At 36.0% G+C, this 16,431-nt stretch overlaps 1 protein-coding gene across 2 annotated transcripts in view; it reads right to left on the bottom strand.

The window, feature by feature from the left end:
• Positions 1–16,431, bottom strand: part of SEL1L2 (SEL1L2 adaptor subunit of SYVN1 ubiquitin ligase) — a gene marked incomplete at both ends in the record, with an annotated part of 138,672 nt that overhangs the window by 51,642 nt on the left and 70,599 nt on the right. For both annotated transcript variants that reach the window (XM_080716068.1, XM_080716069.1), the window contains 5 exons: positions 1,432–1,488; positions 3,366–3,520; positions 5,002–5,083; positions 5,174–5,233; positions 5,871–5,924. In XM_080716068.1, the coding sequence (XP_080572194.1) occupies positions 1,432–1,488; positions 3,366–3,520; positions 5,002–5,083; positions 5,174–5,233; positions 5,871–5,924 (408 nt within the window). The remainder of the gene's footprint in view (positions 1–1,431; positions 1,489–3,365; positions 3,521–5,001; positions 5,084–5,173; positions 5,234–5,870; positions 5,925–16,431) is intronic.

Genomic DNA, 16,431 nt, shown 5'->3' with positions numbered 1-16,431 from the left:
GATAGATTTTTTTTTCTGAAAAAATTAAACGTATGATAGTTTCACCTTAAAAAATGAAAAAAAAATATCCTCTGGTAAGAAAGAAAACAAGAAAGAAATATTGAAATGTTATCTCTAAGTGATCAAAAGTTTGACATCAGACAAATGAATCTGTTATGTGAGATTATCTTTGTTAATTTTTGATAAATTGCCATAATATTAAATAAATAAAATAAAAGAAGAAAATGCAAGCTGTTCACAAAATTTAAAAAAGGAATTTTGCACATTTTTGAAGATGTTTGAGATATTTCAAATTATATTTAGGGTTGTCTGTCCTCTGATCAACCCAAATGGTCCTCAGACTCTTCAGAAGAAATCTCCTAGTAGACTTTATGCAACTGGCTTTTGAGGAAGAGAAATATTCAAGACGTGCAGGTTGGGTACACTACTCCCATAATTATAGGCCAGCAGTGTGTGTGGGGGGGGGTGGGGTGGGGGGGAAGCTAGTTTCTTGGAGCTTGGGTACCTCCATGCACCAAATGCCCCTCAGAAGTCTTACCCCCTTGTACTTGAAGGCAAATAGGAAAATGCATCCCCTGGTGAATGAACTTAGTTCTTCCTTAGAAGCTAGAAAGCAGGGTTAGGAAGTAGCTCAGGGGTAGAGTACTTACCTAGAATATATAAGCCCTCAGGTTTGATCAATAGCATTGAAAAAAGAATTATAGCCAGGCATGGTGGCGCACACTTGTAATCCCCGTGCTTGGGAGGCTGAGACAGAAGGATTGCACAGGTTGGAAGACAGCCTTAGCTACTTAGTGAGGCTCTCAGCAACTTAGTGAGGCCCTGTTTCCAAATAAAATATAAAATAGGTCTGGGAGTATAACCCAGAGGTAGAAAGGCTCTGGGTTCCACCCTTAGTACCACCAAAATAAAATAAAAATAAAAATAAAAAAAGTTGTATTTATTTTAGGCATGGTGGCACATGCATGTAATCACCAGTACTTGAGAGGCTGAGACGGAGGACTGAAGGTTAAGGACAGCCTCAGCAACTTTCACAAGACCCTATTTCAAAATAAAAAATAAAATAGGACTGGGGTTATAGCTCAGAGGTAAAATGCCCTGGGTTCAGCCTCCAGCACCAAAATGTAAGTAAGTAAGTAAGTAAGTAAGTAAGTAAGTAAGTAAGTAAATAAACACATGCATACATACATACATAAATACATACATAGGATAGGGGGTGTAGCTCAGAGGTTGAGTGCCCCTGAGTTCAGTCCCCAGTACTAAATGAATGAATGAATGAATGAATGAATGAATGAATAAATAGCAGAACCCACTAAGGAAGCAAGCAAGCCGTGGTTGGCTTTCCCTACAACTCTCTTGCCTCTCTCCTCTTTTCACTGTCTCCTTCACCACTATCTTCCCCACCAAGTCTGACTTTTGAGATTGACTTACGTAGTAATCCTGATCTAGACCTTTTCTCCCAATTAGATGTAATTGTCCAAGAGATACCTAGGAATAATGAGTTTGAAAATGATGTTAGCAATATCTTAACTTAAATAAAAAAGAAAGCATTTACCTGATGATTTTATTGTAGCATTCTTACTCAGTTTGATGCAATTGGCAAGTTTTTATAGAAGCAGGGAAACATTCCAGGCTGTATCTTTTATTGAGTAATCGGTGGCTATTGGTCATATGGCTTACTCAGTGGCAGAAAGTCAACCAGCTAGTGTTCAGCAACACCAGGCACATGACCTAGGTGCCTTACTTCTTGGCTTATAAGATCACACTAATGCTGTCCCACTTCCTAAGACAGAAACCTCTGGATTCTTGTAGGTCATATGTACTAAAATCAACACTGGATCATGCTCCCCCCACCTATAATTTAAATCTAGGGTTTTGTTCATTTGTTTGTTTGTGGTATTGGGGATTGAACCCAGGGGCATTCTACCTCCAAGCTACACTTCCAGCCCTATTTTTATTCTTTATTTTGTTGTTTTGTTGTAATTTCTTTCTTTCTTTTTTTTTTTTTTTTGGTACTGGGGATGAAACCCAGCAGCATTCTACCTCTAAGCTATACCCCCAGCCCTATTTTTTATTCTTTATTTTGAAACAGGAACTCAGTGAGAGTCTCACTGAGTTCCAAAGGGCCTAAGTAACTGAGGCTGTCCTCAAACAGCGATCCTGCTATCTCAGCCTCCCAAATGCTGGAATTACAAGTGTGTGCCACCATGCCCAGCTTTTATTCTTTATTTTGAAACAGGGTCTCACTAAGTTGTGAGAGCCTAAGTAGCTGAGGCTGGCTGTGAACCTTTGATCCTCCTGTCTTGGCCTCCCAAGTAGTGGGATTACAAGTGTGTGCCACCAGGCCTGGCTCTCTAGGATTACAAGCATGTGCCACCATATTTTTTATTGTTTTTTTTTTCAGGAATAAATTAAAAAAAAAATATGCTCTTACTATGGCAACTGGTTTTCCAATAGGCCAAAGGAAGAACAAGTGACAGGACAAAACTGGAGTAGAGCAATGGGGAGTTGTCAATTCTTGTTCCCATTCAAAACAAGGAACCATTAACCCTCTAGCACTCAGAGAAAATCAAGTCCCTTGTATACCAGTATTGGGAATGGCCTAGGAAGATTTGAGAAAGCTATGATTATTAATATATTTCAAAAATTGGGTGAGGGGAAAATCTGTGCAAGGACTTGGTTTCTGCCTGAAAGCAGGCAACTATTCCAATGTAAATTAACATAGCTAAAAGTAATTAACAAGTCAATAGAAAAGGAGAACTAGGCCTTTCTCTATCTAAAGACAGATCTTAGGAGAGGAGAACTAGGCCTTTCTCTATCTAAAGACAGATCTACATGATAATCCAGCTAAGATGGTAGGAGGGGTTGACCTTTATGAAAGGAGACACTTTGCCACACCTTGCTGGGGGAGGTACCTTACAGGGTAAGGGGAGGGCCCTTACAGGGACGTTCACCACTTCAAAATTATGTAAACAAGATGGAGGTCATGGGTATAAAAATTCTGGTCCACGTGCTGTATCTTGGGAGTGGTGAATTGGCCTGGGCCACCCTCCCCCCTCATGCCATTTTGGTATGGGGCTGTAACTATTTTCTGTATTTCTATTTTCTGAATTTCTATCTTTTTAATAAACTTCTTTAAATCTTCAGCAACTGTTCAAGCTATGCATATGTATTCTTAGCTTAGGACAAGAACCCGCAGTTTTTCTGTTTTTGGTCATTTGGGGTTTGTTATGGGTTGGAGAAAAGTGTGTCCGGGACCCTAGCAGGGGTCCCAGGGGAACAGTTTCCCCAAACCATATTCTCCCAAACCGTAACACCTTGAAATTTGCATGTTCTAAGAATTCAATCTCATCTATATACATTACTTGTATCTGAACATCTCCTCTTTCTGCCAAAAATTTATAGTACTGGTATATGTCCCAATCCAAAATCTCACTGTTAGAACTCAGATTTTCAGGTCTCTCAGTTAGTCTCACTTTTTCCACTGGAATACCTTCATTTTTTTCCAATTTGTCAGCAACTGTGAATTAGAAACAAGCCAAAGAACAGCTAGAAAACATGCTTCAAGAGATAATAGTCAGCTTAGAGGAAACACTGTTAGGCTTATACTGCTTAAATTATGCAAAAGTTTGATCTACTGACAGGAAGGGAAGATCCAGAGGAAATAGAAATTTGCATTTTCTGTTAATTTGGTTCTGAGAAAAATTCAAGAAGCCCAGTTTTTCATTGCAACTCATGTAAATATTATCAACATATATCAGACTTTCCTGAAGATGTTGGCCAAGAAGTTCAAGAGATTTTCAGAAACAGACAACTGAGCCCCTCTACTACATTTTGTGGAAATGAAAGCAATATATAAGAATAAAAACTGCTTCCTAATTGTTTCTTATGAATAGTCTAAAAATAAAGGTGGAGATAAATATGCTTGGATATTTATGCAGTTTTATTAAATATATAAAATAATTTTGTTACATATAGCATTTTAATTCAAAAGCAGTTTTTTCCTCTTTCTTTTCTCAGCTCCCAGTTGTGCTAAAAGTATATGATTAGATGTTATTCTAGTTATAAAACTTGATCAAGTGGATTTTACATAATTCAATTTTTATAAAACTTTTATTTAAAACTCTATTATGTAATCTGTTTCAGTGATATTGCAAGATGAAATATTATAGACAACTTTGAAAGTGATTCTAGGAACATTGTTAGGTAGGGGCTCTATCTGTTTTTGTAGACAAAGGATAGGGCAATGGAATGATGATTGCTTGAACTGTTCTCAAATGCAGTGATAGGTATCTCCAGTGGATGTGCCTTACATTCATTTCATTAAGAACTTTTAACACCTCATCCCATATTTAAAATGTTATATTTAGGGAAACTGCTTATCTTTTTAATTCTACATTAAAATTCTCAGTTTCATAAATGAACATTAGCTGGGCATGGTGGTGTATATTTGTAATCCCAGTACTTGAGAGGCTGAAACAGGAGGCTCACCGGTTTGAGACCAGCCTCAACAACTTAGGGAGACTTTAAAAAACTAGCAAGACCCTGTTTCATGTAAAACTATTTAAAAATAGCTGGAGCCATAGCTGAGAGGTAAAATTCCCCTGTGTTCAATCTCCAGTACTACACCCACATCAACACACACATAGAAATAAATATTGTAAGAAAAGTAAAACAGAAATGTCTTGGTATAAATAATAAAAAATTAATAAAAGATGAATATAATCAGATGAGACTTTAAAAAATAACCAGTAAGGAAATAAACTGCATGGTATTAAGAGTTGTATTATAGAAGATATTTAAAGGATAGATTTAATATTTTTATATATTTGCATCAGTAGCATTGATTAACTTTTTATATTGCTTGACAATTCTATTTGCTTTTTTGTGGTGCTGGGACCTGAACCCAGGTTTTTGTGCAATCAAAGCAGGCACTCTACTCCTGAGCTATGCTCAGCCTAAAGTCTGTTTATCTTAAAATAATTTATAAAGGCTACTTACTATAATCTGCCACTTTCTTGTAGTGATTTAGGGCAATTTCACAATTCTGTAGAACATTTATTCCTGACAAATATCTGTACCCCTAAAACACAATAATGTACATTTTTAATATTCAGATAATGATGTATTTATGTTATACCTACTTTGGCCCAAGAATATTTTATTTACAAACCAAAATCATCTGGGACATCATGCTTCCTCCAGCACTTCCAAAGGTATAATATATTAGTGCCTAAGATTTAAAAAAAATCAAGATAATATGAGTTTTTAAAAATTGAAGCTCAAACTAATAATTTTTTTCTCCCACCCCAACAATAAACCTTGAGCTACATCAAAATAAATTTGCTGCATATGGTGGCACATGCTTGTAATCCCAGTACTTGGAAGGCTGAGACAGGAGGATCACACATTCTCAGCCAGTTTCAGCTACTTAGTGAGACCCTCTGCAACTTAGTAAAACCCTGTTGTGAAATAAAGAATAAAAAATAGGGCTAGGGGTGTGTATCGTGGAGGTAGAATACCCTTGGGTTAAATGTGCACCACTACAAAAAAAAAATGAATTCCAAATTTTACTCTGTTTTGTTAAGATGGCTGTTGTTTATTGAGGAGTCACCATGCTGTGGAGTCTGTAAGAACAGTATTGTATATATTTAATCACTAAAATCCCTAAAATGTATACATTACCTACCTTCAATAGAGAACCTGAACTATGTTTGAGAGACCTTTGGTAGAAAAATGCTGTTTTTCTGTTGAGCTGGTGCTTCTAACTGCAGTAGAGTGTGCCCCCTCAACTTAGAGGATAGATTCTCTTCAGTGTCTCTTTTAGAGAAATGAATTTTGTTCCAGAAAAAAAAAAATAGAATTTTTACCTTGGCTTGATCATATTCCATTCCTATTCCATAAGAAGACAAAAATCCTAATGCCTAAGTGCAAAAGAAAAAAGAAAGAAAATCAATTTGTTCCACAAATTCTTCATAACAACATCAATAAGGGGTATTTTAAATATTTGTTTCATTATAGTTTGTATTGTTAATTTTGTATTCTAATTTCTTATGCTAAGGTGGTAAGATTTTGGGAAAGGTCATAGTAGTGGGTGTATTATATAATATATGTGAATTGATCTTTATGTTTTCCTTTTTTGAAAATAATTCTGCCTTCAATATCTTAAAAATTGAATGCAGATAATAATTCATATTTTTAAAATAAAATGAGATTGGTATAAAATAGTTAAATAGTAAGAAGCATATTAAAAAGTGAAAGCTTGAGCACAGAGCAAGACGGCAGAATTGAAAGCCTCAGACTACATCCCCTCCCCACCAGGAGGCAACTGTATGATCTAAAAGCCTTGGAGACAATGCCAGATCCCAGTGAAGAAAGTCACAGGACATCAGGGTGGAGCAATACTGAAAACAGGGCTATTTAAGTCTATTTTTAAGTCTAGATTGACCGTTCCTAATTTAGGATGATTTGGCCTATGAGTTTTCAGCTTTACAATGGTAAAAAGCAATATGCATTCAGTAGAAACTGTACTTTGAGTTCAGGTCTTTTCTTTGTGTAGTTATGTGGGATACAATACTATTTTGGGATGGCAGGCAGTGACATAAAGCTGCAGCTAGCTCTTACTTAGCCATGTGAACATTAGTGTGAACAACCTACACTCTACGGTGTACTGTGTTGCTGATCTATGATATTCAACAGGTGATGTTTAACAGGATTAAATGCATTTTGTACTTACAGTGTCAGGGTTTGATGGGTTGGTTTATTGGAATGTAATATCTCTCAAATTTATTTCTTCCAGCACCTTTCTAATGTGAGCTATTCTTGGTTTTTGTTTGGACTACTGAAATAGTATCTAGGTGTGTTCCTCTCATGCCCATTCTTCATCTATCCATTTCTATCACCATTCTACATCTACTGTGATCAAGTCCACATTTATATTTTTCATCAAATTCATAAAAACATCATATGAGAGTTTGTCAAATGTCTAAAATCAAGATAAATCAAGGTCTGATAATTCAGTCAACTCATAAAATGAGTAATTTCTTTTTCTTTTTCTTTTCTTTTTTGGTGGTACTGGGGATGGAACCCAGGGGCTTTCTACCTCCGGGCTATACTCCCAGACCTATATTTTTATATTGGAAACAAATAAAATATATAAAAAAAAGCTGGCTTTGAACCTGCGTGATCCTCCTGTCTCAGCCTCCCAAGCCACGGGGATTACAAGCGTGTGCCACCACACCCGGCAAATGACTAATTTCTTAAACTTCATATTACAATTTCAAGGACAAAGGTTTTTTTTTTTGGTGTGTGTGTGTGTGTATGTGTGTGTTACTGTGGGTTGAACCCAGGGGTATTCTACCACTGAGTTACATGCCCAGCCCTGTATTATTTTTTATTTTGAAACAGAATCTCATTGAGTTGCTGAGGGTCTTACAAAGTTACTGAGGTTGTCCTAGAACCTCTGATCCTCCTGACTCAGCTACCAAATACTGGGATTACAGGTGTGCTTTACAAAGCCTGGCTTTCTATGTTACTTTTTAAATAGAAAATTGACCACAGAGTTATCTTCCCAAGATCATAATAGTTTTAACATGTGACATATAAATATAATTTGTAATTTAGCTTTACACATAATTTATAAATTGTGTCATTTACTTAATTTAGACACCAAATTAAAAATATATATATATATCTTCTATGACTCTGGAAATTCCTCCTCAGTCTTAAAGATTCTTTCATTAGGAAAGTTAACCATGAAAGTTTTATTACAAATGAAAAGCAATCCCTTTACTCCTCTAACTCTTGTAATGTATATTTGGCTTTTGTTTTATTTATTTATTTTTCAGTACTTGGCATTAAACCCAGAGGTATTCTACTTTCAACTATACCCCTAGTTTGTTTTTAAATTTTTTTCCTTTAAACAGTGTCTCACTAGGTACCTGAAAGTCTTGCTGGCTGCTGATTCTTTGCTCAAACCTGGGATCCTCCTGTCTCAGCCTGGCAAATACTGGGATTACAGGTATGCACAAACAGGCCCAATTTGTACATTTAAAATGGTTAAATTGGCTGGGCGTGGTGGCGCACACTTGTAATCCCCGGGCTTAGGAGGCGGAGACAGGAGGATCGCTCAGGTTCCAAGCCAGCCGCGCTGGCTTAACAGACCCTGATTCCAAAAATAAAAAAAGTATAAAATAGGTCTGGGAGTGTAGCCCGGAGGTAGAAGGGCTTCCAGGAACCCCAGTACCACTAAAAAAAAAAAAGTCAAATTGTTCTTTTTATTGTTTTAGATATACTTTAATTGGTGTATTATAGTCTTATAATTTAAAACATGTTGATGACATATATGCACACAGCTTTTTTTGGGTCCCCCCCCCCTTCTCCAACCTACATTCCCCATACAGGATACTGAGATTGACATTTGTATTCTCATATGTGTACATAAAGTCAATGAAAGTAATTTCTCCATTGATCCTCACTATTCCCCTTCCATTTCCCCTAGATTACCTCTTTCACAGATTTTTCTAGGTCTTTGAAGAATAGCATTGGTATTTGAATAGAGGTTGCATTGATTTTACAGATCACTTTTGGTAGGTCATTTTGATATTTATTCTGCCTATTCAAAAGCAAGAGAGATCTTTCCATTTTTTAAGATCTTTAATTTCTTCAGTGTTTTATAATTTTTATTGTAGAGATCTTTTACATCCTTGGTTAGGTTTATTCCTGGGCTTTTTATTTTTTTTGAGGTATTGAAAATGGAATTATTTTCTGGATTTCTTTTTCAGTGGATTCATGGTTGGCATATAGAAAAGCTACTAATTTTTTTAGATTGACTTTGTATCCCACTACTTAGCTAAATTTGTTAATCAGCTCTAGTAGTTCTTTGGGTCTTCTAAGTATAGGATCACATTATCTTCAAGTAGAGATAATGTTAGGTCTCTTTTCCGATTTGAATTACTTAGATATCTGTCTTGTCTTATTGCTCTGGCAAGAAAATCAAGGAATATGTTGGAAAAAGTGATAATAGTGGGCATCCTTGTCTTGTTCCTGATTTTAAAGAGAATTTCCACAGTTTTCCCCCTGTTCAATCTGTTGGCTTTCAGTTTATTATATATTGCCTTAATTATGTTGAGGTAAATTCCTTCTATTCTGATTTTTTATAGTGTTTATAACATGAATGGGTGTTGAATTTTGTCAAATGCTTTTTCAGTATCTATTTATATAATCATGTGATTTCTGTTCTTAGTTCTATTTATGGGATGAATAACATGTATTTATTTGCATATGGTGAACCAGCCTTGCATTCCTGGTATGAAATCAACTTGGTTATGGTGAATAATTTTCTTGATGTGGTTTTGAATGCACATGGCTAGTATTTTGTTTAAAATTTTTGCATTTATATTCATCAATAATATTAGTTTATAAATTTTTCTTGAGGAATCTTTATTTGGTTTTGGTATAAGGTAATATTGGTCTCATAAAAGAAGTTTGGAAAGATAATATCTCTTTCCATTTAATGGAATAACTTGTTAAGTATTGTGTTAAATTCTTCTATAAATTTTTGTAAAATTCATCTGAGAATCTATCTAGACCTGGGATTTTCTTTGAATTTTAAAATTCTTTTTATTGTTGTTCCTATCTCTTTGTTTGCTCTTAATTGGTTTAGTTTTTCTGTATCAGTTCAATTTAAGCAGGTTGTATGTGTCTAGAAATCTGTCAATTTCTTCCATGTTTTCCAGTTTCTTGGAGTATAAATTTTAAGTAATTTCTGATGTTATTCTGGATTTCCCCATTGTCTATAGTGATGTCTCCTTTTTCATTTCTGATTTTAATAATTTGTGTTGATTCTCTTTTTGTTAGGTTAGCTTAGGATATATCAATTTTTTGAATCTATTCAAAGAACCAGCTCTATGTTTGTTGATTTTTTGTTTTGTTTTCTATTTTATTGATTTCTCTTCTAATGTTAATTATCTTCTACTGGCTTTGGCATTAGACTGTTTATGTTTTTCTCAGTTCTTGAGGTGTGCATTAGGTTATTTATTTGGTGACTTTATGTTTTCTTTATTTGGGTACTCAGTGCTATAAAGTTTTCTCTTAAAATCACCTCCAGGACTTCCAGGAATATGGTGACTGAAGGAAGCAGCACATATCAGTCCTGCTGACACTTCATCTTTATCATCATAAAAACAACATCTTGATAAAAGAAAGTAACCAGTATATATTTGAATAGAGCACCAAGAATTGAAAGGTGATAGAAACAAAGGTTGAAGACATAAAAGAGGAACTAAAAATTATCTTTCAATAATCATGCCTAATATAAATGGCCTCAACTTCCTAATAAAATATAAGGTGGCAAAATGGACAAAAATCTAGAATCCATCTATATGTTGTCTGCAAGAAACACCCATTGCAAGTAAGATACTCACAGAATAAAGTTGAAGGGCTGGAGCAAGGTAATCCACAGCAATAGCACTTGAAGACAAGTAGCAACTATGATATCAGGCAAATTCGACTTCAAGTCCAAGCTTATCAGAAGAAACAAAGCAAGTTTTTTTTTTGTTGTTGTTGTTGTTGTTGTTGTTTTGTTTTGTTTTGTTTTGTTTTGTTTTTGGTGGTACTGGGGTTCTTGGAAGCCCTTCTACTTCCAGGCTACACTCCCAGACCTATTTTTACATTTTTTAAATTTGGAAACAGGGTCTCCTAAGCCAGCGCGCACGGCTGGCTTCGAACCTGCGCGATCCTCCTGTCTCTGCCTCCCAAGCGCGGGGATTACAAGTGTGTGCCACCATGCCCGGCAGCAAGTTATTTTTAACTGGTAAAAAAAATCAATCCAGCAAGAGGAAATCACGATAGTCAACATTTATGCCCCAAACATAGCTGCAGCCACTTTCATAAAACAAACTCTTCATGGCATTAAGTCACACATAGGTCCCAATATAATAATACTGGGAGACTTCAAAATTCCTCTCAGACCTATCTTTTAGACAACAGGTCAGTAAGGATGCCTCAGACCTAAAGAATACCACAAACCAAATGTATCTATTAAGACACACAGAGTATTCCACTCAATTACTCTGGTCTACCTCAGCAGAGTTCACATTTTTCTCAGCTGCTCATGGAACCTTCTCCAAAATAGACCACATCCTGGGCTACAAAGTGACCACTATCAAATTAAAAAAAAGTGTGACATATTGTCCTGCATCTTTTCAGACCACAAGAGAATAAAACTAGAAATCAACTCTAAGAAGACTCAGAGTAATCACATAAACTTGTGGAGACTGAACACCACACTGCTGAATGAGAAATGGGTCATAGAAGAAGTAAGGGGTAAAATTAAGAAATTCTTAGAAACAAATGAAAATAGAGACACAACATATCAAAATCTTTGGGTCACCTTGAAGGCAGTATTAAGAGGAAAATTCATAGCATTGAGTGCCCACATAAGAAGAACAGAAAGCCACCAAATAAATAATGTAATGACACACCTCAAAGCCTTTGAAAAACAGGAGCACTCTAACCCTAATGGCCAGTAGAAGACAGGAAATTATTAAAATCAGAGCAGAAATCAATAAAGTAGAGAATAAAAGAATACAGAAAATCAACAAAACCAAAAGCTGGCTTCTCAAAAAAAAAAAAAAAACCCAAGATGGATAAACAAACCACTAGCCAACTTAACCGAGAGAGAGAGAGAGAGAGAAAGAGAGAGAGAGAGAGAGAGAGAGAGAGAGAGAGAGAGAGAGAGAATCCAAATGACTAAAATAAGAGATAAAATGGATATATTACCACCAACAGCATGGAAATCCAGAAGATTATCAGAAAATACTTTTAAAAACCTTGTTTCCACCTCTATTGTAATGGGATGTATTGGTTGCTCATCAACTATGGGTGCTTTGAAGCAGCCCACAGCATTTACCTTTCCTGTACCTGGGCCAGGTCACAAATAAGAAGAGATAAACAGAGGCACTGATTGCCTCTACATATTTTTAGGGCTAAAGCTTTCAATTGTCTTTAGGGCTTTTCAGGCTAAAAGTCTGAGTTTTCTTTACATTCTTACTATAGGTTAATCATTAGAACAAAGGTCAGAAAAAGAGAGGGAAAAGAGCTCTGCAGTGTAACAGCTGCCACCCTTTTCTGCTTGAGTGCATGTATCACTCAGACTCTGACTACTTATTACATTTTGGAAATTATTACCCGAGTAATTTTTTCAATACTGGCACAATATTTTGCCTGGAAGATCGATCTAGTGGTATGAGTGGTGTATTGAAGTCTCTCAATATTATTGTATTTGGGCCTATTTGAGACCTGATGTCCCAAAGAGTTTGTTTTATAAAAGTGGGTACACCCACATTTGGGGCATTAGTGTTTACTATCATTATATCTTTTTATTGGATTGTTTCTTTTATTAATAAAAAGTGACCTGCTTTGTCTTTTCTGATAGGTTGTAGCTTAAAGTTTGCTTTGATAGATATGATTATTGCTAACTCTGCTTGTTTTGACCCCCATTTGCATGGTATTTCTTTTCCATCCCTTTACCTTTAGCATATGGATATATTTGCTAATAAGGTATGTTTATTACAAGTGCCATAGAGTGGGATTATACTCTACAATCCATATTGCCTGTCTATGCTTTTTAATTGAGGAGTTGAGAACTTTGCCATTCAGTGTTATTGCTGTATTATTATTATTATTATTATTATTATTATTATTATTATTATTATGTAAGACCTTTTTGGCCTCTGCCCTTGGTGCTTGTAGCCAGGCAGAAGTTTATAGCTTTCTGAGCCTGAAACTCCGTTGGCTGAAATATTTCACCTCACATACACCACAACTGGTGGCCCTGTGTTGATTGCTAGAGACCCTGCAAGGGTGTGGCAAATGGTCAACTTTAGATCTTCGTGCTGAATGTCCCTAGGGGCTGCCTGCTAATTCACATTTTTGTTGTCTGACTGTCGCCCCCACCCCCACCTCTGCAGAGATGATTTGCAAAGTCACAGACCCCAAAAGTTTAGTTTGTTTTTGCCATGAAATTTCCTGTGGCTGTGTAGGATGGTCTCCTGCTGGGGTGGCTTAACTCATTGTCTTGTTGAGAGCCACTTGGGTTTCTGCAGACAGAGATGAGTTTAACTGCAGTCTCAAAATTTTGCTGCGTGATCTTTCTGGGCCACCTGGGGAATCTTGAGGTATTAGATTGTGGAGAGAAGAGACTGGGTTGCATTTGTTGATAGTTTTTTGAAGTTATGGCTAGATAAGAGTCTGCTGCTTCTTTGCCGGAGTTTGTCCATGGGAGCTACCAGCCCTGGTGCAGACTTGTCAAGGTGGCAACACCTCTGTGCTTTGCTCTCCAGATGAAATGCATGGAGCTCTTTTCAGTCCTCTGCTCTCTGTGATGCCTCCAACTCCACCATGTTTTAATTGCTGCTTTTCTGTTAAGTTCTTCCTGCTTTTATTCCCTTGCCAAGAAGCAGTCCTGCATCATTTGGGGCAGAACCTAGCACAGGTTTTGGTCTGATTCTCCTGGAAAAGTGTGTGAGCTCTTCTTTTCATGAAGTCATGAGGTTCTGTGGAGTTAAAGCTCCGTTTTGACTGCGGAAGGGAATGTGCATGGTATAAAGCTCACTCTAAAAAATGAGGACACAAATCAAGGTTTTACCAGCCTGGAAAAACAAAACTACATTCATACATTCTGTGTCCGTAACAGGAAAATAACAGTGAGTGATCTTGAATCAATTCAACTTTTATATTATTTTTAATTTTTATGTATTGTTATTATATATAAATAAAACATATATTGTTTTTGTTTTGCAGTACTGAGAATTGAACCCAGGGACATTCTGCCTCCAAGCTACACCTCCAGCCCTATTTTTTATTCTTTATTTTGAAACTGGGTCTCACTATATTGCAGAAGGCAATATAAGTAGCTGATGCTGGCTGTGTATCTTTGAGCCTCTGGTCTCAGCCTCCCAAGTACTGGGATTATGAGTGTGTACCGCTACATCTGACTTATCACATACTTTTATATTATTCTTATTCTTATGCTGTTTAAAGCCTTCCAGGCTACAGGTGTTTGAAAGATACTATGGGGTGTCACATAGTAAAATGTAGTGATCATTGCCAGCTCCGCCCTGTTACACTTGGGCATTGTCACCTAACAACTTCATAATTATCCACTTTTTGTATTCATTCTTTTTCTGAGATAAGGTTGAGAGGAAGTGAGTGGACTGAAGAATGATTAAATTTTGATCTAGTAAAGAGAAATAATGTGCATCATAAGACAAACTACAAAATAGTGCTGATATTAGTAGCACTTTCAGTGGTTTTTAAAGGTCAAGCTCTGCAAATTGGAGTGCTTATAAGACTCAGTTCTGGACTCAACCACTGTGCCATGGAAGTGTTAGAGTAGCCAGAGTTTGAAGGGAGAGTAAGTATAAGGAGAAGTAGAAGTTAAGTGTAAGGAGATTTTATTGCACTTCAAAGTAAATTATTCAGGTTCCATACTAACAATTTAAAAATTAAATATTCCTCCTCTTACTCTTGTGTAAGAAATTATTTAAGGAGAAAAATAGATTGGGCAACTTTCCTTGAATTGTTGTATGAAGCTTAAAAGCATCTCTGATCATTATGTTTTGCTCAAGTTGCATACCAAAGAAAAACACGAATAAATCCTAATGAGCCACTCAGAACCTGTCTGAACTCTCAATACAAAAGGAGCATTAACATAAAAAAGAAATGCTTTACACAGATAATCTTAGAATGATCAAAGTGATCATTTGGTTGATGCTAAAAATGATTTTTTTCTGCAGAAGCACAGTGCTAATAACTATATCTTCCCATAAAACATTTCAATAATTTATTCATACTTGAAATATATATGAGGAATTCTTCACCCATCACATTACTATCACTGCTCTGCATCTACTACTATCACTATCAAGCCCACATTTACATGTTTTCATCTAGTTCATGAAAATGTCATGTGAGACTTTGTCAAATGTCTAAAATCAAGATACACCAAGATCTGATAATACATCAACTCAGAAAATGAGTATAATTTCTTAAATTTTGATTATGATTCCAAGAATAAAGATCTATTTAGATTGTGAAATCTTTCCTATTGAAATGGAATTAGTCACTCATATCTTTCTCCTTTGTATATATAAGTTATAGTTATCTCACATTATAGAATGGATTTTATTTTCCTTTCTTTTCTTTTTTCAGTAGTAGGGATTTAATTCCAGGGCTTTGTGCATGCTAGGCAAGCACACTACCATTGAGCTACATTCACAGCCCTAGATTTTCTTGTAATTCATAGTAAAACTGATTTAAACTCTGTTTCCAGAGAAGTGTGTGCATCAAAGTTAATTTTTTTGATAGCAAAGATAGCAAAAATACACCCCCAGGCACAGAACCTTAGGGGGAGAAAACCAGAATTTTTTTCTTCCATTACTGGGGATTGAACCCAAGGGGACTATATCACTTAGCTACATTCCCAACCCTTTTTATTTTTTTTATTTTGAAACAGGGTCTTACTAACTTGCCCAGGCTGGCTTGAAACTTTAAGTCCTTCTGCCTCAGCCTCCTGAGTTGCCACCATGAATAGCTCAAAAAGTATTTTTGAAATAATAGAAAATAATAGTCCCACACAGTATCCACCTAGAGATTACTACCATCAATTTAAACTATAAGGGTATTAGAGTGTGCATGATCCATTTCTTGGTTCTTAAAACAAGTGAAGTTTAATCCTATTTTTATTTTTGGTAAAATAACACAATTTCCTACTCAAGGAAAGAGTGAGTATTTTTCTTATTTTCCCAGTACTGGAGATCAAATCCAGAGGTATTCTACCTCTGAGCTACTTCCCTATCCCTATTTTATTATATTTTAAATTTTGAAACAAGGTCTTACTAAGTTACTTTATGGTATACTGGCAGTAACTGTGATCCTCCTATCTCAGCCTTATAAATACTGGGATTACAGGCTACCACTACTATGCCCAGCAAGAATGAGTCTTTTTTTTTTTTTTTCAGTACTGGGGATTGAACCCAAGGACATTCTACCTCTGAGCTACACTCCCAGTCCAATTTTTTTATTCTTTATTTTGAAGTAGGGTCTAAGTTGAAGAGGGCCTCACTATGTAGCTGAGGCTGGCCCAGAACCTGTGGTCCTCCTGTCTCAGCCTTTCCCAAGCACTGGGATTACATGCCACCACTACCATGCCCAGCAAGAGTAAGTCTTTCTAATTCTAAATCTTTGCCTCCTAAATGAGAATGAGGGAAATAAAAAAATACAAAATTGGTCTACCTCCAGCCTGATAAGATACAATGTCTTACATTCAGTATGACTGAGAACTCCTCATTTTCCACCATTTTCATGAACACCATAAATCAATAGTTATCATTATTTGGAAAATACAGATTCTTGAAAATAAACTTAGTG

This window comes from Muscardinus avellanarius (assembly GCF_963383645.1).
Source record: "Muscardinus avellanarius genome assembly, chromosome: 19".
Classification (NCBI taxonomy): Eukaryota; Metazoa; Chordata; class Mammalia; order Rodentia; family Gliridae; genus Muscardinus; species Muscardinus avellanarius.
This window is presented reverse-complemented; position numbering and strand designations above follow the sequence as displayed.